This window comes from Chamaea fasciata, unplaced genomic scaffold (genome assembly GCF_029207755.1).
Source record: "Chamaea fasciata isolate MVZ Bird 193981 ecotype frontalis unplaced genomic scaffold, bChaFas1.0.hap1 SCAF_2, whole genome shotgun sequence".
NCBI classification, from domain to species: domain Eukaryota; kingdom Metazoa; phylum Chordata; class Aves; order Passeriformes; family Sylviidae; genus Chamaea; species Chamaea fasciata.
In genome coordinates, this window is record NW_027094087.1 from 89,049,113 (window position 1) to 89,071,234 (window position 22,122).

The following is a 22,122-nucleotide window of genomic DNA, read 5'->3' on the forward strand; positions in this document are numbered from 1 at the left end:
AAACATTTTTACAAGAGCATGTAGTTACAGGGGATGGGGGGAATGGCTTCTAGGTAAAAGAGAGTAGGTGTAGACTAGATGTTAGGAGGAATTTGTTTGCTGTGAGGGTGGTGAGACACTGGAGAAGTTGTAGATGCCCTATCCCTGTCAGTGTTCTAGGCAATGCTGGATGGAGCTCTGAGCAACCTGGTCCTAGTTCTAGGTGTCCCTGCCCATGGCAGGGGAGTTGGAACTGGATGATCTTAAAGGTCCTTTCCAACATAAACCATTCTGTAATAGTATATGAATGGCTTGTTACCAGAATAAAATATTAGCCTGTCTTTTGATTAGCTATCTATGTATATCTGAAGTATGCACTTCATGGCTCTTTTGTTAAACCTTCATGCCTTTCTGATAAACTCATTTAGGATTAAAGCTTATTTCAGGATATTCCACATTTATAAAGGAGCAGACTTTCTTTTAAAACAGTTAACTCCACCATGTGTGCCTTGACAAAGGGAGTTTTTATCATATTACATGAGTATATTTTAAGTTTGCTCTGCTTTACCTGAACTTTCTTGAGGTAAGGTGAGAAGCTCTTCAATGAGAACTTAAGGCTGCACAGCTACAATTTACACTGTCTGTCACCTTTATGTGTATATTCAAATTATCAGGAACCAGAAGTTTGCTACCTTCTAGAAAGATAAGACACCATGCTGCTTAATCAGTTATGTGGCAAAGCTGTATGGAATTACTGCTCACTGCTATGTTAACCTTTTTCAGGTGATTAATCCTGTGCCTGCAGGGACTAAGCAAGGACAGGCCTTCAATGAGATAATGCAGGTCTAGGCAGCTTCCAGGGCCAAGTGATGCCAGCAGTAGGAAAGGCAGGCCTAGAGGAATGTCACCATGAGGAGCAGGAAGATAAAATGCTGTGTTTGGAATAAACAAGGGATAAACCTTCTACTACTGCTTCGTTTACCATGAACAAACCTGCTGAAGCTGGGGAAGCCCTACATCTAAGCAGATATTGATACTTGTGAAAATGAAAAATGAGCTCCTCCAAAACAAAGTCATTATTGTTGAAAGGAAATAACGATTTTTGGGTTATGTTTTGGGACTTGTCAATTAATGCTGTGTCTGTTTTGTTTTTTTTTTATTTTAGGGAGGAGATATAACTAACCATGATGGAACAGGTGGACGGTCAATTTATGGAACAGCATTTGAAGATGAGAATTTCATAGTGAAACACACTGGTCCTGGATTGTTGTCAATGGCAAATAAGGGCAGGGATACAAATAATTCTCAGTTCTTCATAACACTTAAAAAAGCAGAACACTTGGACTTCAAACATGTGGTATTTGGATTTGTGAAAGATGGAATGGATGTTGTGAAAAAGATCGAATCTTTTGGTTCTCCTAAAGGGCTAGTAAACGGAAGAATTGTCATTACAGACTGTGGGCAAATATAGAATTATTTCTTTGAGTATACAAATGTTTTAGCAGTATAAATCAGTACTTAGATGTTATTGACTAATTATTTCAACTTCTTAAAATGGACACTTTGGATGTATAAATGTAAAATTACAGGCTATAGTTGAATTTTTTTATGTGTTCTAATTGATTTTTGCATGGTAAATAAACTTCAGGCACTGGCATATTTCAGGTGTATTTGTGTTATCCTGACATATTTGTATTAAGTGTCAAATTTTAAAAATTAAATCCTAGTCTTGTTAAAATAAATGTCTTGTCTTCACTTTGGTTTGTTTAAAAGGAAATAACTTGCATAACTTGGTTCTTGCTCTCAGGAAGCTCTTTTGAATATACAGATTGTAGATGCAAATTGCTGGACAGTGCACTGAAGTCCTTAGAAAGTTAATGGGTATTCCAGTGTGCAGAAGGCAGGCTGAACTTAGGTTGGATGTTGGTTTGTTCTGTCTGCTTGGTTTTTAAATGATTGATCAATGTTTTGCTAGAGCAATATGCCAACTTTTTTTTTTTTGTACTTAAACGGTTTCTAAAAAACTTGGCTTAATGAAAAACATTTACTTAACACTGGGATTTTACCTGACATACTTTAAGTATAACCCTCTGACTCTGCTCAGTGCTTATTTGCTGTGGTTAACTTCTCTGACCTTGCTGCAGGCTCTTGCTTGTGTATTCCAGCGTGCTTCTACCTTTTACAACTTTGCTTCTCAAGAGTGAGTATGCACAGGGAAATGAGGGATTTACTTAAACTGATACTCTACAACATGCATTTAGCTTAGCTTTATTTGGGGGGTTATTTTTTTATTTTTAAAGGATGGCAGAAATACATCCTCAGGGACCTTCCCCCGCTCTCTACAACCTCTCAAAGGAGCCTGGAGCTAGGGCTGGTTCGGCCTCTTCTCCCAGGCAACAGGACAAGACAATAGGACATAGACTTACGCTGTGTGAGGGGAGGTTTAGGTAGGACAGCAGGAGGCGTTTTTTTCCCAGAAAGGCTGACACGGCATGGGCGGCCCAGGGCCGTGTTGGAATCACCGTCGCTGCAGGTGTTTAAGGAGGTGGCCCTGAGTGGTCCAGTTGCCAGAGTGCTGGACGCGGCGCTGTCAGGCCTCGCTGTGCCGGGGGTGGAGAGGAGCGCTGCTTGGTGTTGATGGTGACGATGTTGTGTGCCCGCCCCGCCAGCCCCGAGCGGCGGCTCGCCCTGCCCTGCCCTGCCCTGCCCGCCCGGGCCGGCCCCGAGCGCGCCTGCGCGGCTGCTGGCGGTTGCTTCGAGCGCGGCGGTGCCGCCATGGCGGGCCCGGGGCTACAGCGGCGCGGCTCGCCCGGGCCGGCGGGGGTGAGACGGGGCCGGGGCCGGGGCGGGCGGCCCGCGGGGAGGAGCAGGAGGCGCAGAAAAGCCATTTCCTCCTCGCCGCGTCCCTGAAGCGTTCGCAGGAGATGGAGGGCGGGGGGCCTGTCCGCTCCCTCGGGGTTCATTGTGAGCGCCGTGCTGTTGCGTTCCCGGGCAGTGCGAGACTAAAGTGGGGTTTAAACAGACTTGAGGTGGTTACGTGCTCTTGCCGCTCCTGTCCCGGACGCCGCGCTCCGATCGCCTTCGAGCTGAGGTGCTGAAGAGTCATCCTTGTCTGAGCAGGAAATTTCCCTGGAAATTGCAATTCCAGATTCTGTGCGGTACCAAGATACAGTTTAGCGTGTCGTTTTTGCCTAAGACCTGGTGCCTGCCAGTTGAGTGAGAAAATATGTGAATCCTCTTGGGAGTATATTAAAATTTTATGAAATATATGTAACAGGATAACTTTTTTTTTTTGCCCCCACAGTATTTGACAGCCTTACTTAGGATGTGTTCGATGCGTTTGTGATAATTTTTTTTTTTTTTTTTTTTTTTTTGTAAAGCTTAATGATTAACTCGGTTGTGAGAGAGCAGGAAATGGTTCCATATCCAGTCAATCAGGAATCAAACCCATGGTTCATTAGAGACTGCTGCAATGACCAGACAGTTAATTAGGATGGGTATCATCCGCTTGCCAGGGTTCGGCAATGAGATTTTATACCGGAGGAGATCTTTGGTCTCAGTTGAGTGAACTGTATTGTGGTTTCTCACTTTCTATTACTTTTGCTGACAAGTCAAAACTGATCTGCCTAAAAACTCAGCAGCGAAGACCCTTCCCCCGTGCTGGTGTTTCAAAAGCCTTTGATACTTAGTAGAAGTACTTGCTGGCCAGCCAACTTTATTTGCCTGAATTATGTTTGTCTTTCAGTGAAGCAAATGTTTGCAGTTGTTTTCATGCATCTGTGTTCCCTAGGTCAAATATTTCCAGTGTGTCCGGGGGATAATAGACCTTAAAGTGCTCAAAGTCATGCTGCAGCAGAAATCATATGGTGGAAAAATACCCATGAGCAAACAAAGACTGGGAGAGATTCAAAGTGGGTTTGAGTTAGGTACATAGTTGGATTGGAATACTGAGTTATTCCTGGAGTCATCAAATGAATACAAAACCCAGCCTTTTTTTCCTTAGGAAAAGTGGCTTACCATTTTAGGATCAGGAACCATCCCAAATGTGATGTGAAGATTTTGAGTTTTTAGCAGCTAAAATCAGCTTGTATGTGCCCTTAGTTCCTGCAGACGAATTTGCAACTTGAATAGCATTTGATGGTGTTCTAGATTCTCTGGGGAATTTTTCTTGGGGAATATTCTGCTTGGAACTGCAGAACTGTACTTTAAGGAAAAGCAACTTTTAAAACTCATTTTTAAAAGACTGTTACTGAGGCTTTAATGTTTGCAAGGAAGAAAATGTTCTATGTGTTTGTGAGCTTTGTTATTTCATTAAAAATTGGCCATTCAAGGGCAGGAAAATACAGCAGTTGATCGCTTGATCTAGAGCATAGCAGAGAGATGCTGTGAAACAAGATCATGAGAGCTGCCTTGAGTCTGATATTTTCTATTGTGCATTTAATAGATTTTGCTTGTAGCCTAAAATTTCTGTCACTCACTTCTTTAGTATGTAGATATAAATAAGTAAGAAAAACTAAAGCAGGAAACTTTGGTAAAAAAGCCTAGATATGAAGGTAGATGGCACTGTTTCCATGATTACCTAATTCTACCTTCATGCCTTTATTTTAGGCACTGTCTTCTTAGTGCTTTATAGTTTCACAAATATTCTAACATATAACACTCCAAGTATTTTGCTTTTAGACTGTAGAGAATATATTTGCCGCTTTATGTTAATATGAGATCATTTACATGTATTATTTAAAAAGCCCACCTCCCTTTTCAAAGCCAGTAGTTCGTAGTTAGAATTCTGTCACAAGATGCGACAGTTTAACTGTTAAACCTGCAAGTTGAAACATACTTTTTCCATGAAAATTCTGACTGGAGTGCAGTGGTTTTATGCTTTCTTGTAGGATTGCTTCTCAGGAGCATTGCATACCAAATGTCAAAGCAGAAGCTCCCCAGCCTACAAAGGTAATACAAGGCAATGGTGCTTTGATATCTTTTACAGGGAAAATATATACTAAAGCTGTGTTATTCCTAAATTTATTTAGTTTTGTACTGCCTCATTTTAAATAGATAGGTAAATTTGTTCAGGGGGTTGTGATACCTGGAAGCCAGCCTGGGAATGGTAACAAGTAAAGAGCACAAAGGATGTTTTGGAACAATGCTTCACAGCCTGTTTAAGTCCTGCTTGAATTAGCTGATAGCAGTTCACTTCATAATGCATGTGTTTAGCTTTAATTTAAGGATACATAAATGTAATATTTAGAGTGCATTTGGTCTCTTTGAGAAGCTGGTGCATGGGGACAGCAGGCTAAATCAATGTATTTGTCAGACTTCAGTTACAGAAAAATTTCTATAGGCAGACAAGCTTTAAAATTTCAGAAAGACAAATCTGATGTGAAAGCTAAATAATTCTTACTGTGGCTTAAACTGTTATAATTAAGTTCATAATTCATCAGGTTGCATCAGTGGTGGTTTTGGTTCCTAAACCTATGTGATAAGTATTTCTAATAAGTCCTTATTGATTTCTTAATGCCAGCTTCTCAAATGCAAAATAAAATTGTTGCAATTTTTTGTAGTTCAGGTGACACCGACAGCTCACTGAAAAATATAACTATTTCTTTATCAAATTGTTCTTTAGAGTCAGAATTTACTGAAACTGGAAGAGAGAACAGATCAGATCATGATTTCCGAAAAAGTTTGAATGACTGGGATTGGTAGGAAGTGTTTTTATTTCTCTGTTATTATTTATTTTCTCTAATAATCCAGATAAATGACAAATAAACAATGTTATTTGGACCGTGCAAAAGTTGGTTTAAGTTTCTTGCTAAGTAAAGAGTTGTTTGTGGCCGATTTATGACATAATGAGGATGCTGATTTTGATGAGGAATATTGTTTCACTTTCTAATCTAATCTGTGTATGTTGGAATTGCTAAGGGGATACGGGAATGACGTAAACTGAACTAGGTAATAAAAAAAATTACTAGGAGGAAAGTGAATAGCCCAGAGTGATAAACAGATTTATGTTATTTAGAGATAATTCAATTCCAGAAGCCAAGAAATCTCTTTTAAGGGCTATTTTTCACTAAACTGAAAAAAATATAATTTTTTAGTTCTCCAGCAATTTGGTGGTTTGTGGTGAGAGAAGAGTGTTGGTTTTACCTGTTGCTTACACCATGAAAAGCCTAGTTATTGTAACAGCTCTTAAGTCAGCAGCACATAATTGCTGTGGTTGAGATTTGTGAGTAGTAATGCCTTTCATCCAAATGATTTAACTGCTATTTGTTATCAGTAAAAATATCTAAGTCTTACATTAAGCAATGTTTGCTCTTTTTAGACAGACTTCTTTTAGTGCTCTGTTTTGTTTCATGTTGGAAAGGAACTGAGTAATTTAAAGTTGCTGCTCTTTTGTACTTTTAGTTTTGATGATGAGCAAGATTTTGTTTGTGATTCAAGTGGCCTAGAAGAAGATAGCATTATTTGCTCTGAAACTGATGCAATTCAAAATACAGCTCTATACATGGGAACAGGTATTAAATATTTAATTCTATACATTCTTACAACTCTCTGTGAACTTAAAAATTCTAGTAAATATTTCTATGCAATTGAGAAATACACTAGGCACCTAAAATGTATTTTAATGTGGGGATTTAACCTTTCACATCAGTATGCGTATTTTCTTTAGAATTGTTTTAGGAAGTTCAGACATACTTGAAGCAATACTAATGTTACTTTCTCATGTGGTGTCCAGTAGTTTCTTAACTCTTGTTCTGTTTGCTTAGGTGTCACCCTAAGGTCTAATCAACAGCAAATCACTTGCCTGAAGCCCTTACAAAAACAATAGGAGATTTTGGTGACATGATTCAGTCTGTGCATAGATTCCATACAGATATCTCTGGGGTTTCTATATTGCAGTGGAGGGTATAGTTTTACTTATAAAACTGTTTTCTTGATCAGTTTGAAATAAGTCATGGAACAAGAACTTTGATCAAATCTCTGTAATTCTTTAGATTATTTTCACGCTTTGATACATCTTGCTCTATACTTGTTATTCTGAATTCCTAGAACATATTTTTGCTGGTTTTGTACAACAATCATATTAATATTTACCTAGGACTGATTTTTTTTAATGTAAAATGCATTTTTTCCATGTCTGCAGGCCTCACTTTACCATCTCATTTGGCTGCAAATACTCAAAAAAATAGAGACCAAATTATCAACCATGGTTTCTTAAAGAAAATTTTGCGTGGAACTGGTGCTCAGGCTTGCAATAGGCAAGATTTAATACCACCTCACATCAGTCAAATTTATGATGAGTTATTTGTCATACATCAGAAGCTCCAGGTAGGAACTGGAATCACCTTAAAAATTTTGTTGAATAATGCTATGAATGTTGTCACTTTCAAGAAAGAAATCTGAAACTACTTATATAGTAAAACGTATATATTAAAACTATCGTTTTTTCTATTACTTTATACCAATCACAGTTAGTTATATATTAAATCTGTGTCATCTGCCTCTTCTCCTAGATTAATTCAGTGATTTCATAATTGTGCTTAGAATTGAATTTTGGGTAGACCAGGTAGATGGGTAGATGGGCAGATTCAACTTGAGGGAATTGGAACACTATATTTCTACATGCAAGACTGTCTTGTGACACACTGTGAGTGTACAGGGAGACACCCACAACCATTGCTTCTCTTGAGAACATCTGAAACTGTTCTGACTCTGGGCATTGCAAAGCTCTTGGCTTCATGGCCTCCTCCAAAAGCCCTCTATTCATGCCACCAGTTCATTTCCAGCAGATTTAGGCTACTAACAAAAGAATCTATATGGTTTTACTCTGTAATGGTTCCTAAGCTTCTGCTGGATTCTTTGCCATAATTGTCCTTTGCAACACGTGAGGTAAAAATGATTTTGTATATCTTTTTTCTTCACCACTTTTTTAGGGATGCTTCTCACTAGTTGAAGACACAGTATCATTAATCTAGTGTTCAGCATAGGCAGTCACATCAGGCTCTGTTCTGTCCTACAATTAATACCATGATGCAAATATTTTAGAAGCAAAAGCCAAAGTTTAATTTTCCATAGCAACAATGTAGAGTTGAATTTTATATTTTGGGAGGCTGAACCATTCCAATGCACATGGAAGTCTTTTGGGTTAATGTGGGAGGAAACTGGACAGAGGTGGCTGTCAGGATACTTTGTATTAGTAAGCTCTTGTCTAACTATAATTTCACAAGGAGCTAAGCATGGGACAAAATTTTAAATCCAGCATAATTTGGGAAAACTTCACATGGGTTTTTAAAGTAGTTTAATATTTCTTTTATTGATACAGAGAGAAACTTCAGCACAGCAGGAGTATGCTCTGCAACTGCAGAAACGAGAACGTTATCTAACAGAACAAGAAGCATTGCTTTTTACGCATGAAGCAGCTTTGGCTAAAATAAGAGGTGTTGAGGAAGAAGTTCACACAAAAATTGCAGATATAAAAGAGGTGAAATAATATATTTAATCATAGATATTACTCTATATGCCCTTTTCATTTGTAGTTTTCTTAAGCCATCACATGTTTGCTGGAAATCCTGCTTATTTCTTTGAAGTCCTTGAAATTCCCAAAGGAAGGATTTAAATAAAAAGTACTGAACAATATTGCTAGAGTTTTTGTATCACTTCTGTTTCAGAATGGTGCATTTACTTGTCTGATGCGTAGTACATTTTACAGTTACAAGTTGGAAAAAGAAGGTAATGTTTTTGTAAAATAGTGAAAGCTATGTGATCAATATTAGAGAAAAAAAAGTGGTCTATCTAATTGTGTGTAAGTTAAATGAGTATCTTTGCATTAGCTGTAGTTGTAGTGGATTTCCTTGGGAATGCTTTAAGACACAATGAGATCTTATGACACAACAGTTATTGCAGAGAGTACTAGCAAATAAAGACTCCAAGTTTCGAGGAAGACCAACCTAACTTTGGAGGCATGGGAAGAAAGAGTAGTGGAGATGAGTGAATTCATGAAGGGGAGAAATGAAAGCTGGAACGTTTTCAGTAAAATACAACCTTGCTATTTTACCAAATCTGAGGTACTTAAATCTAAGGTCCAGAGAAGATTAAATATGAAACAAATTTCAGGGATAAGAGATGAATGACAGTGGCTATGTGGGTTGTATTTAATAATTCACATGCTTGTGTTGTAAACCAGAGCCCCAGTCTCTACAAGGCATAGGATTGGTTTCTCACTCTGCGTGACTCAGAGTAAGCAAAACCAGAAACATGAGTTGAAACCTCAAAACACAGTCACAACTTTTGGTAAATATTTGGAAGAGTGGACTGTAAGAAAAAGCTTTGCCATTGATTTTAGTTCACAAACACATCCTACATCTGATTTTTTTGAGAAATATACATGTATATATTTGGTCTGGGTAGAATAGGCAGTACAGATCTTGTTTTTCTCACTGCTGACTGAACGTGCAAATTTGGACATGAAAAACTTGGTATTTGAAACTTTGTCAGAGTCTTTTAACACTTAACTGGAACTTACTGTTTCTATAATAGTCTCTTTTAAAACATGTTTTTAAATCTGATATTTCCATAGCAGCATGAGGCAGAAGTTAAGCAGCTGACAGAAGCCTTGAGAGAAATAACTAAAGAAAATAGGAGGCTGAAGTCATCATTTGACAGCTTGAAGGAAGTGAATGACACTTTAAGAAAACAGGTAAAATTATTTCCTGTTATAAATAATTCTACAAGTTACAGTCAACAATTCTAAATATTTGAGCAGCTTCAGTTTGCAAAATTGCTGACCTTTTGTTTCTCTGAGACAAGAAATGTACAAATGACTGAAAGTGATTTTCTCACCTGTTTCTAGTACTTGAAATTTAGCCTTTCTGACCTTTTACAGTATAAAAAAAGAAGTTGGATTTATTCCACTGACTCACTAGCAACAGCTAATTGTTAGGAAGGGAAAATCCATTGAGAATGGATGGAGTGAAAGTATTTTATGACATAATGGGATCCACCCTGTGCAGATTTGCTGTGCCAAATTGCTATTCTGATTCTATTTAATAAAAAGGAGAATGTTTGACTTCAGTTTGATCAGTATTTTCAGTTATTTTTGCAAATTTTAATGAAGGCAGTATTTTCTCACTATCTCACCACTAGAGTGGTGTTTCATTGTAGTGCTTAGAGTAGGAATTTGTCTCACTTGACTGTTAAGTCTGGTCTAAAATGGTGATACACAACTTATCCAAATTATTCAAGCATTGTTTATTCATTGAACTAATTAATGTTCTAATTATCTGAATACAATAAAGATCTACAGCAAAGCCTTACACTTTCCCTTAAGAAGGCCAGACCTAACTCCTAGGATGTTGATGGTTCTGATGCAACCCATGTGTCTTATTTCCTCTCACTATAAAATCTTTGCATTTCTCTGCAAACTGAGGGCTTCTGTGATGATTATGCTGTTTATTGTTGTATGGATAGAGCCTGTTTTTTTTATTTAAATGGAGGTTGCAGTTTTCCTGATCTTTTCTCACCAAGCAATCTACTTTTTTAGTGTGGTCAGCAACCACCTTTCCCATTAGCAAGATTGTTATACCATTCTTGAATTTGTGCTCATTTTTATGTCACTTTTTCATGAAAAGTGATCAAATGTGAAGTGCCTGTATATCTAGGGTTTCACAGTAGTGCTTATTTCTCCCCTGCACTCTCAAAGGTTGGGCTGCAGGTCAACAGTGAGATACTGCTGCTGTCCTATGTATCCTGGAGGTGATAAGAGTCTCACACCTTGGAACTGTTCAGAGGCTGTCTGGACATGGCAGCCTGTTCTTCATGCCCCATCTTGAGCTGAGGGTTGGACCATATGTCTTCCACAGGTGCTCTCAAATCTCAGCCAATCTGTGATCCTGTAATTTGTTGAGGGCGGTGGATAATGATTTTGTTCCTGTCACTTTTCGTGCTAATAAGAAAAAACTTGAATAATTTAGCTGCTCAACAACTACATCAAGTTACTTCACTGGGATAATTAAGTCAAGAAGTGAGTTTTGAATTTACAGTTTTGAATATTTTCTGCTTCTTTCAGTTAAGTGATGTAACTGAGTTGAACAAGAAGTTGGAAGGTCAAGCACAAAAAGTAAAAGCTCGTTTAGAGAATCTACAAGTAAGGTTTGTTCTTACATGTACCTGCTTTTATAGGTAACCAGTGAAATATAATTCATTGTTATATTTTGTTGTAGAGGAAGCATGAATTTTCAATGGTACGTAAATCTAACAATTTATGTCAAGTGATGAAAGAAAGCAAACCTGTGAAACAGGAAAAAGCGATGGCAACATCGAAAACTGCTATGGTAAGAATTAAGCAGAAGTCTTGAATCTTTTCATTCGAAAGACATTAGGCAGTGTAATGATCTCTGTGCATCTGCTAGAAATTGCAAAATATAGCCTCTGATTTTATTGTATGAGTTACAGTAAGAAGAGAAACAGATTGTATTGGGGAAAACCCACACTTAACAAAGAATTAAGTTTGTTGCTAAAAATATGTCTTGGATTTCATATTGCTTATGTGTATGTATGTGTGTATATTTTTATTTATATGGCAAGTTTTCCTCCTCAGATCATTGTCTTTCGTCTGCCAGTTGTAATTATAACCTGCATCCATTGCCACAGGTTTCTTTTGCTGCATCAGGACAAATCTTAGACTGATTCTGGTTACTGCCACAGTACAGCACTATCCTTATGAATAACACCAGGAAAAAAAGTAGTCTTTCAGAAGTATCCAATAAAGAACCTTAATCTTCTAAACCAAAAGTGGTATACTACTGCTATTTTTTTGAGAAATAATCTTTAGTGAAGGACACCAATTAAATCCAGTGTTCATTCACAGTTCCAAAACAATCACTTCTTTTCCTTAAAAAAATATCATCTTATATCACTTAATGAAATTTTCTGTCTCCATGTAGTTCCATTTATGGTATTACTCTGCCAACACCTCTCAGCTGGTTATGCTTTTTTTTCTAGCTAGAGGTAAACTGTGAAATGAGAAAGATTCACACCACCCTATCTAATTGATCTACAATGAATGCCTGAAAACGGTGCTGTCTATATATAACCAACAAATTCTCTTTATATACAGTTTTAGCATTCTTGGTTGTACATGAAATACAAATAGCATCAGTAGTTACAGTTCTGAGTGAAGTGGAAAAGAGTTATCTGAAGCTAGATAGAAGAAAACTTTTGAGGTCTTTAGGGAATTGTTCATGCAGCCTGTCTTAAGGTATCTGGATTTCTTTTGTAGAGTATTTCATTGCAGTGTAGTAAAGCCAGGATGAGAGTTTCATGAAGTCTTTGTTCTTTTTTTAAACAATGCTAGTTACCCAGTTAAATTTATCAACAGTGGATTGCATGAAATGAAACAAAGTAGGTCTAGTGCATTGAAATAAGAATTTCCCCATGAGAAGGACATCAAAGACTTGTTTTCTCCTGTAATTCATTTGTCCAGAATTATAAACTGTAGTGATTCTGTATGTGAATTCTTTTCCAAGCTGTTTTATTACCATTTGACCAAGTACAAAAAAAATTATGGGTATATGTTTTTCACACTCAGAAGCCGTCACTATAGGTGTTTGGCACTGGGGAGTGTGGTGTGAGAGAAAGAAACACTGCACGGTTCCTTCTGGGTCTTTGTAAGAAAGACCTAAATGGCTAATAAGACAGAATAATAGGAGGAATATAGAGAGTGAGTAAAAACCGTGTCCCTTTAGATGCTGGGAACATTGTGTTTGTGCAGCATCAAATGGAGCCCTGGTGGACTTTACCAGGTCATGCTGAGCAGAGCTTGTCCATTGAGAGAAGCCCCTCCTTTTTGGCCACTCAACATATATATCATTTTCTTGCAAGAAAATAACTCTGTTCATGAAGGACATTGATGGGAGAGGAACTTGTTGCCCTTTTAGACAAGGCCAAGGCCAGGCAGGATCAGCAGTACCAAGAGGGAATTGCCTAAGTTTATCCTGAAGCCAAGCACAGGATAAACTGCATTTGGTTGATCTGTGTAGTGCACCACAGACTGCACCTGCTCAGGTTAACTGTGGTGTGGATCTCTGACTCCTTGATGTACCATGGTCTCCCCATCAGGACTGCCACCTTCCAACCTTTGACCTGCACACAGTTTACCTTTCCCAGAGATATTGTAAATTACAGTTACATTAGTGCTATACAGGCTTCTCAAACCCTAGGTACAAGGCCCAGCAGAGCACACATGGCATGTTCAAGATCACTGTCTCCTTGGATACATTTTCCACAGGCTCTTGCTACAGTAACTCACCTCTCAGATTTTATCAGGCATAAAATTCTCATCCTTTCTGTTATGCATATTTCATAGCTAATGTAGTCTCATGTATTTCAGTCTGTTACTATTTTAGCTTAGAAAAAGCATTAAATCAAAAGCTGAAATATCTGATGTTGTGAATATATTACAGCTACCATTGAATTCACAAGTTTATGAGCTCTTAACTTACCTTATGGATTGGATCTCTGAGCAGTATCTTAGCAAAATAGAAGCACAAGAAGAGAGAGAGGACACTCATAAACCTGTGGTTACCCAGAGCTCACAGAGCCCCTGTATACAGGACAAGTGTATGAAGGTAAAGAAGGTTGTTTGGTTGTGTTAATACGTTTTCAGATTTCAGTGTGTTTTAAATGATTCTGAGAGTATAACAGGTCAGCGTGTAATTAAAACAAAATAATTGTTAGTAAGTCAATATTCATTCCAGCAGTGAGATATAATAGATAATTTGTCATTTGTAAAGCATACAGATAATTTTTTAATAAAAAGTGTTGTGTCCTGTCTCAACCTAAGAGTGTCAGCAGTTTATTTCAAGTGAATTCTGTGAGGTGATAGCTTGTCTTGTCTTTTATGTGTGATAGCATTGTTTTAAGGAGATCAACAGGTCAAATTTAAAATATTTAATGCCTATTTAGATACTAAGATTTCAATTTATCACCAATAAAAGGTGATGGTATGCTGTATTTCAACACCTCAGTTGTTTTTTCTTGTGATACCAAGATTTAGAACCTGTGTATGCGTATAATTCTGTGAGCTGTACTGGACCAGCCCAGAGAATATTTGCATATGTAATCTGATAAACTCCAAAAGAAAGTTAGGAAGTTTGTTTGTTTTTCACTGACACTTAGATTATGGAATAGTTCATATACTGCATGTAATTCTGGTTTTGTATATTTTTGCAGCTTTTGCCTATAGTTACTGAGCAACTCCAGTGGATGCCATATGTGAATCCTAAACTGCACGTGCCTGTGATTAAATTTATTTACTGGTCTGTAAGACAGATAGACACTGATACACAGGTAAAGCAACTAGTCCTCATGCAGTATGGGTTTGGTTTTTTTTTTTAAATAACAGAAGATACTAATGGATTTTGCATATTAAATACATATGAAAAATGGATGTTTTCAGGTAGTATATAAAAAAGAAACTGCTGTCTTTGTAAAACGTAAATTCATAGTGTTCACCACAGACAGGTGGCAAATGAATAACAAATTCTTTTTCAAGTTAAATTTTAAATTTTGCACTGTATGTATCTAAATGTCATTTTCCTATATATGTGATCTCTCTTGTGATGTCTAAGCACATCTGAAACTATTTTTTTGCATATGTATTATCAAAACTTTCACTAGAGAAGGCAGTTATTTTACTGTGTATTTTATGAATGAGATTTGTTGAAAGGGATGTGAGTGGCAAAGCCATGAAGAAATTTTGATTTTTCTCTCCTCTGCTTGGTGTCTAACCACAAGACATTCCTTGCTCTTTTTGACTAGACTGCTTTAAGAAAATATTTAGCTATAAAATAAAGAAAAAGACAGTAGTTTTACTGTAAAGACCCAGCATAGTGCTGTCAATGTTCACTTGCTAAATCAAATGCTAAAAACTTTGGAAATATCCTGAGTTTAAATTCAGTACAATAGTATGATGTTGGGTTCAGTTCTACTAAGTGACTATGTTTTAAACAAGCATATTGTGAAGTTTGATTCTGTGGAAATATTTCTGTAGAGTTTATGATAAAAATCCAGTAGATGTTACCTGTACAGTCTTCTCAAGCTTCATATTTAGACCTTGATTCTGTAAGTGCTTTTAAAGACTATAACTTCAGGCAAGCTTACAACATTCTGTTGACTGAAACAGTTTTTTCTGAAACCAAAGGCAACTTAAATAATGTCAGAGTATCCAGGAGCCTCACTAAGTAGTCTCTTGCTGAAGTGTGTGTTGATAAGGCACCGTGTTAATATTGTTTAACTGCTTTTAGAACACAAAGCAGTATCTCCTGTACTGATTATATTCCTGTACATGGTCAAAGCATTTGCAGTTTAATATTTAACTGTGTGGAGAACATATGTATGTCAAATTTTAATGTTTGCACTAACTGTATGCACTGTTTGAAGCAGCATGCAAAAATGAGATCAACCATGAGGAGACTTGGCAAAGATATTTTCAAAGGCATAGTGAGTAAGGGAAACCCACACAGTTCTTCTGAACAGTCTACAGAAAGTAAATCAAAGTCAGCAGCTTTCTTTAAGAGTTTCAGTATGCCTCTGAGGTTTCTGTCAACTTTGATTGTGCTTAAAACAGTGAAACAAGGTAAGTCAAGATTTTTTTTTTACATTAATTTATCTATTTCAGTCATGTGTCTGGACAAAAAGCATTTTTTGATACTGTAGAGTCTATTATGCCTTATTAGTGAAAAGTGATTTTACTTGGGTATTGTAAAGCAAAATATACAAGTATGATTCTTGCTATTATTCATTTTATGTTAGAATTTGTGTGGGTTTTTTTGGTGTGATGACTTGTCAGACAAGTCAGCATTTCTTAAGTGGGGAAGAGGACAAAGGTTTCAAAGTAGACGCTGCGAGATTATACAAATCAGATTGTGTCTGGACAGTGTGAGGAAAGATGTGGAAAATACAACTCAAATATGGTAATTCTTCTCTCAGCTGATTTGTTAACTGCTACCTTCAGTTATGAACTCTTATCTTTCTTCAAGAGAAACAGGGAACAAGGTGTTGCAGATTCTTTTTTATGGGAGTCAGGCAGAAAAGTAATTCTGTACCATTAAGAGCAGGTGTAAGATGTGATTGGTGCTTACCTGCAGCAACTTAGCAGTACTGTGTGTCTGCATAACTGTGATTTTCTGCAAGAATAAGTTTTACAAGGGTAGCATAAGAATGAACATCTCTGTAGCCCTTTTCCAATTCTTTGTGGTACTAACCACTTATTTTTCCCTTTTCAAAGACATTTTAAAAGCACGGATCGTTTTGAAAGCAAGTAATTTTTTAGTGGGGTTACAACTGAGCAATCTAACCTAACCTCACAGATGGTCCTGCTTTTGACAGGAAGGTTGGACTAGATTCCAACCTAAATTATTCCATGTTTCTATTTTTGCTACCATTTTTTTTCTCAGAATGGTTTGTATTTTAAAATATCTTTACAAGTAACACGTTTCTTTTGTCAGTAACACAGAGATTGATACAGGTTACAGAGATGTTAATTATTAAGGTACTCCTGAAATACCATGCCAAAATGTCAAAATCAAATGCCTGCTTTGGCATCTGATATTTTTAGTCTTTTCCATGAAATATGTTAAATTTTGGGGCATTTCTTAGACAGCAGAGATCCATGTCATGAAATTGCTACGATCTGTGGCATCCTGATTGACATGAAACAGGAATGCCAAAGATTTTAAATGCATAAATAATGAATAGAGTTTTTATTCACCGAAGTCATGCTTCTGGATTAGATGTTTAAGCACATTAGTATGTTTTATGCCTATTGACCTGTGCAGTACATGTGTTGTGAGTATTTATAGTAAACATGGGAATAAAACGTGATGGAAGACCATCCTGATATCATTCATGAGCTAACACAATGTTCCAGCTCTTGGAGGGAACTATTTCAGTCAACATATTTTGGTGAAGCATGATAATTAGTCTCAAATTGAGACTCACATTCTAGGGATGTTTGATAAAAACAATGCAAGAAGAATTGCAATAAAAAACTAGTCGTTGCAGAGACTGATACACCCTGAGCAGATGAACAACACTCTTGATTAGAATGAATCAGTTTAGCTTCTCATGGTTGCTTTTTACTGCTGGCTTCTGTAACACAGAAAATACGATCTGTTGTTAAACATATGTCAGATATCACCATGTATGAATTTCGATCAATCTGACCACATGGCACTAATGATCTGGTGATAAAATAGCAGATTTGTTTTGAACATATGTCCCCATTCCTTCAAAATGTCAGTATCCAGCAGATGGCACTGTAGTTAAACTAATGCAGTAGAATAAATTGTTTCCTTCTACTTGATTTTCTGTGCTCCAGGTGATCAATGCAATTCCAAGATACTGAGGAAGATTTGACAGCAGCAACTTAAGAAAATATATCGGTTCACTTAGTCTACATCCTTTGTGTAATTTCTCACAATGGATGAGAATATGAAATGTTTATACTTAAACTACAGCTTTTAATAGAAGGAATAGGACTAGTTGCTCTCATGAAAATAATTGCTCTCACTCAGGCAAATCAACCACTGATTCCCTTAATAGAGGTTTCCCAGATGTTGAAACCAACATTGTCTCAAACCATGTGAGTTTGTATTTTGTTTCCTCTTAAACAAAATATTTGCAGGACTTTACATTTGTAAGTATATTTTTCTAAAATATGAATTGTAGATAGTCTTTTTCTCCACTCACAGTAAATTAAGGAATAAAAATAGGCAGAGTGTCCTTAAATAAAATTTAAATTCAGTATTTTCAGCTATTTAATTTTTAAATGTGTATCTGCTGTGGTAACTGTCAGATAATTGTTCACACAGCTTAATGAAACAATGATTATAGAAGCTTTATTGCCTGTATTCTGATATTTTCAGTGGATTACCTGGCTCAGGCGTTTGAGTCCCTTTGCGTAGACTTGAAGACAGATGAAGGGAAGGCCTTATTTTTGGAATACCAATGTGTGCCTGTCATATTAAGTCACCTAAAAGTATCCAGTACAAGTCTGCTTTCCAGTGCTCTTGATGGATTACTTCAGATGACCATGGAATCTGGTAAATTTGGTAAATTAATTACAAAAAAAAAAAATTGATGAAAACAGGTGGGGAAAGCGTAAAAACAAGGTTAAAGCAGTATAAAAATACAATGTAAAAACTGTATAAATAGTCTAATGTACTATTACAATTTTCATGTACAAAGAATTCAGTAAAGACATAAAATGTATTTCTGAATTGTCTGTCTTTTTCTGAGTCATCTTGTATTTTCTTCTCCCTCTCAGCTACTGTATTTTGTATTTCGTCCTGGTTACTTCCTTATTTCTTGCTATGAATTTCTTGTAGCTATTTTTTGTTTGGCTTTCCAATTTATTCCACTGTATTACCTTGCTGATATTTTTCTTTGAAGTCAGGCTGTGCCAGGGAAGCCAAATCATGGAAACCTGCCAGAAAGTGGAGATAAAAAATAGGTTCTATTTTAATTCTTCTCTTAGTTTGAATGAACAGCTTATCCCCAATCATTTTTCAATTTCTGGTTTGGAAAGGGTATTTCTAGATGAGATGGTTATGTTTTGCTGAATTTTACTGTGCCAAGGTGATAATGTTTTGCCCTAGAAAAGCATTAGTAAACTTATTTGTCACAGCATTTTTCCAGGTGGTGCAGGTAAGGATCAATTGATAACCACCTGGATGAGCATGAAGGTAGTGACACATTCCAATGCCATGTTGAATAAACCTTGTGAGTGGTTTTTTTTTTAAAGATAAGGTCACTCACTGCCTTTAAGAACAGAAATGTATATTGTTTTGGAAGTGTTTTGTTATTACGCTTTGTACTAGTTAAATAGAAAGCATGTTTGACTTAGGATGGTATAACATTGAGAAAAAAGCAATTTTGTAGCAACCTAAGTTCAAAAACATTTAGCTAAAATTCTATTCTTCTTGCAGTCTTTTTCTAACCAGGTAATTAATGGAGTCTTAACCTATTCTTCCTAATAGCCATAACTGTGATTGGGAAAAAATTAATTGTATGCACAAAGGTAACAATCTAAGAAAGATGGACAGTATTTGGTATTTCTTTGGGTAATGACTGTGACAGTACATCTTCTGTTACCTAGCAGCAGTCATTCTGATACACTAGGTGCCTGGAGTTTGAAGAATAATGAAGATATATTGTACAACTCAAATTTTGCTTTCTTGTTTCTCAGAGAAGTTCTATCTATGTGAAATCAGGGAAGGAAGAGTAGGTTAATTAAATTGACATTTGATTGGAATTTTTTTCTTGGCAGCTGGATATAAAGCCTTATGTAAAGCCTTACTCTTTGGTAAAATGAATTGCCAATACACAAATTAGGCATGTTTTGGTCTTTTCCAATACATAATGCTTTGCAGGAAATTTTTAACAATGAGAAACAATGTTGCTGATGGGAACTTGTGTACTTTCCTTGGTAAGTTTCCAATTAAAAAGTCATTAAAAGACAAACTTTGAAAGGTGGCAGTAACTATTCAGAAGAGAACTCTGTGTTAGAGTAAAACAGGAATTCACACTCAGTTTTAAAGCTGTATTCATGTGCAGCCCTAAATATGAAGACATAGGTAGTGGCCCTATCCTAAAATATGGAGTCATATTACCTCAAAAGACAGCATCCAATCAGCAGGAAGCAAAGTCTAGACTTGTACTATTTTATGAAATATATACCATCCTAGGCATTCTCTCAATTCGTTGCAGTAATTTTCTGGCTCTATATGAGTGTTACAATACTCTTGCTCAAAAATAATACCTTTGGAGATGAAGCAATTAGAGATTAAATTGGAAAAAAGGCTAGTGGAGATTTTTCTAGCATATAATTTTCTATGACTTTATTTTTAAGGGTTTTTTTTTCTTGTTTTATGAGATGTTTTTACAGATTTGAATCTCAGTTGTCCAGACTGAAAAATGTGAATCAGATATGAAATAATTACTGTATTGCGGTACTACTCCCTGTAACTGCATGTGCCTTTTTTTTATAGTAAGCAATGAATGCTAATGTTTTTGTCCAGTCCAGGCTTATCTGAGGTCCTTTGGTAGGTTCTCTCCCCTGTAAGAAATTATTTTTCTCATGTTCCAGAAATGAAGCCTAGGTTTCCCTCATACATTAAGGATAATTACTTAAGCTGCATATGAAGAATCACAGAATCATAGAATGTGCTGAGTTGGAAGGGATCCATCAGGACTGTCAAGTCCAATGTCTGGCCCTGTGCAAAACACCCCAACAGTCACACCCTACATTTAAGAGCATTGTGCAAATGCTTCTTGAATACAGACAAGCTTGGTGCTGTGTCCACTTTACTGAGGAGCCAGTTCCAGTGTTCAACCACCCTTTCCATGCATATGCAACTTAAACCTCCCCTGACTCAGCTTCATGCCTTGATTTCTATCACTGGTCATGAGAGTGAAGAGATCAGTGTCTGCCCCTCTTTCATGTATGAGGATATTGAAGACTGCAGTGAGGTCTCCCCTCAGTCTCCTCCAGGCTGAACAGACCAAGTGACCTCAAACACTCTTCATAAGGCTTCCTCTTCACACCCTTCACCATCCTCGTGGCCTTGCTTTGGACACTCTCTCATACCTTGATGTCTTTTCTATATTGTGGCACCCAAAACTGCCCCCAGCACTTGAGGTGAGGCCACCCCAGTGCAGCGCAGAGCAGGACAATCCCCTCCCTTGCCCAGCTGGTGATGCTGGGCCTGATATCTGCAGGACAGGGTAGGCCCTCCTGGCTGCCAGGACACTGCTGACTCATGTTCAATTTTCTGCTGACCAGGACCCCCAGGTCCCTTTCCTCAGTGCTGCTCTGCAGTCTCTCATTCCCCAGCCTGTCTGTACATCCAGGGCTGCCCCATCTTAAGTGCAGAATCTGGCACTTCACTGTGTTAAACTTCATATGGTTGGTGATTGTGCAGCTCTAACTTGTTGAGGTCTCTCTGAAGGTACCTACTAGACTAAGACAGATATTTTTCTTGCTGGAAACTAGGATGAGAGTGTGCAGTACTTCGGGATTGCTTGCATGTTCTTAGATTTTGGATCAATATCATTGCATTTTGCTTCATAATATGTCTGGTACAGTGGGTTCAGAATCCAGGTTTCCATTGCAAGTTCACACAACATTGATAGTGCTTCACTTACTGAAAACATGATGTCAAATGCAACAGCTGAGGCATTAGTATCATCTTCTTTTCTGTCTATGTACAAGACCTTAATGGCAAATTAAAATTAATAGTCTGACTGCTGTGGATCTAACTGGCAGACAGGCTTTCACGCAGTCCATTTTTTTTCACGAGTTTAGCATCAACAATCTGTGAGAGTCTTGACACCAACATTTCAATGGGAAATGATGGAGGACCGAAAGGTGACATACCTCAGTACTTTTTTTCTCTTTCTACATCTCCTCTGTACAGGGGTGGATAACAACAGTGTACCTCTCCAACTAGGCCACTTGTGGAATTCTGTGAAGAAATGTTTCAGACTTTTGGTACCCCTAGAAAGCTAATTTGCATGTGTTTCTTGAAATTAAGTTGCATCAAGTTTAGCTGCACTGTTATTTCCCAGACATCTGTGAGTTTCTGTGCCATTGTATAATTCTGAAAAAAATAATCCCACTATTTTGTCCCAATATAGTGGGATGGCCCTGACTGGAAACCAGGTGCCCACCAAATCACTCTGACACTCCCCTCCTCAGCAGAACAGGAGGAAGAAAATAAGATTGAAGAAATAAATTGTGGGTCAAAATAAAGGCAGTTTATTAAAGCAAAAGCAAAGTGCCCACATGTAAGCAAAGGAAACCAAAAGATCCCACCAGTATGTAGTGTCTGGCTACTTCCTGGGAAGCGGGGCTTCAGCATGCATAGAGTTTGCTCCAGAAGGTGTGTCATAAATAAGGAATGCCCCCTTCCCCTCTTGTGCTGCCTTCCCCTTCCTCTTTTTTCTTGGCTTGTATTGCTGAGCACATACCATATGGTAGGGGAGTCACTTTGGGTCAGCTGTTCTGCCTGTGTCCCCTCCCAGGATCTTGCCCAGCCCCAGCCTGCTGGTGAGGGGGAATTTTAGAGAGACAGTGTTGACATTGTA

At 37.4% G+C, this 22,122-nt stretch overlaps 2 protein-coding genes across 7 annotated transcripts in view; both read left to right on the forward strand.

Moving 5' to 3' along the window:
* Positions 1 to 1,636, forward strand: part of LOC136285471 (E3 SUMO-protein ligase RanBP2-like) — a 33,127-nt gene extending 31,491 nt beyond the window's left edge. For all 3 annotated transcript variants that reach the window (XM_066176687.1, XM_066176686.1, XM_066176688.1), the window contains exon 29: positions 1,145 to 1,636. In XM_066176687.1, coding sequence (XP_066032784.1) covers positions 1,145 to 1,450 — 306 coding nt within the window. In that variant the 3' untranslated portion in view covers positions 1,451 to 1,636. The remainder of the gene's footprint in view (positions 1 to 1,144) is intronic.
* Positions 1,637 to 2,746: 1,110 nt separating this feature from the next.
* Positions 2,747 to 22,122, forward strand: part of CCDC138 (coiled-coil domain containing 138) — a 33,270-nt gene continuing 13,894 nt past the window's right edge. The window contains exons 1-13 of one of the 4 annotated variants that reach the window (XM_066176689.1): positions 2,747 to 2,802; positions 4,869 to 4,929; positions 5,603 to 5,678; positions 6,382 to 6,491; positions 7,121 to 7,305; positions 8,300 to 8,458; positions 9,554 to 9,673; positions 11,042 to 11,119; positions 11,196 to 11,306; positions 13,437 to 13,601; positions 14,206 to 14,322; positions 15,418 to 15,610; positions 17,901 to 18,077. In XM_066176689.1, the coding sequence (XP_066032786.1) occupies positions 2,755 to 2,802; positions 4,869 to 4,929; positions 5,603 to 5,678; positions 6,382 to 6,491; positions 7,121 to 7,305; positions 8,300 to 8,458; positions 9,554 to 9,673; positions 11,042 to 11,119; positions 11,196 to 11,306; positions 13,437 to 13,601; positions 14,206 to 14,322; positions 15,418 to 15,610; positions 17,901 to 18,077 (1,600 nt within the window). In that variant the 5' untranslated portion in view covers positions 2,747 to 2,754. Of the gene's footprint in view, positions 2,803 to 4,868; positions 4,930 to 5,602; positions 5,679 to 6,381; positions 6,492 to 7,120; positions 7,306 to 8,299; positions 8,459 to 9,553; positions 9,674 to 11,041; positions 11,125 to 11,195; positions 11,307 to 13,436; positions 13,602 to 14,205; positions 14,323 to 15,417; positions 15,611 to 17,900; positions 18,078 to 22,122 lie in introns of those variants that run through there. The other 3 variants (XM_066176690.1, XM_066176691.1, XM_066176692.1) reach the window with 3 other exon arrangements.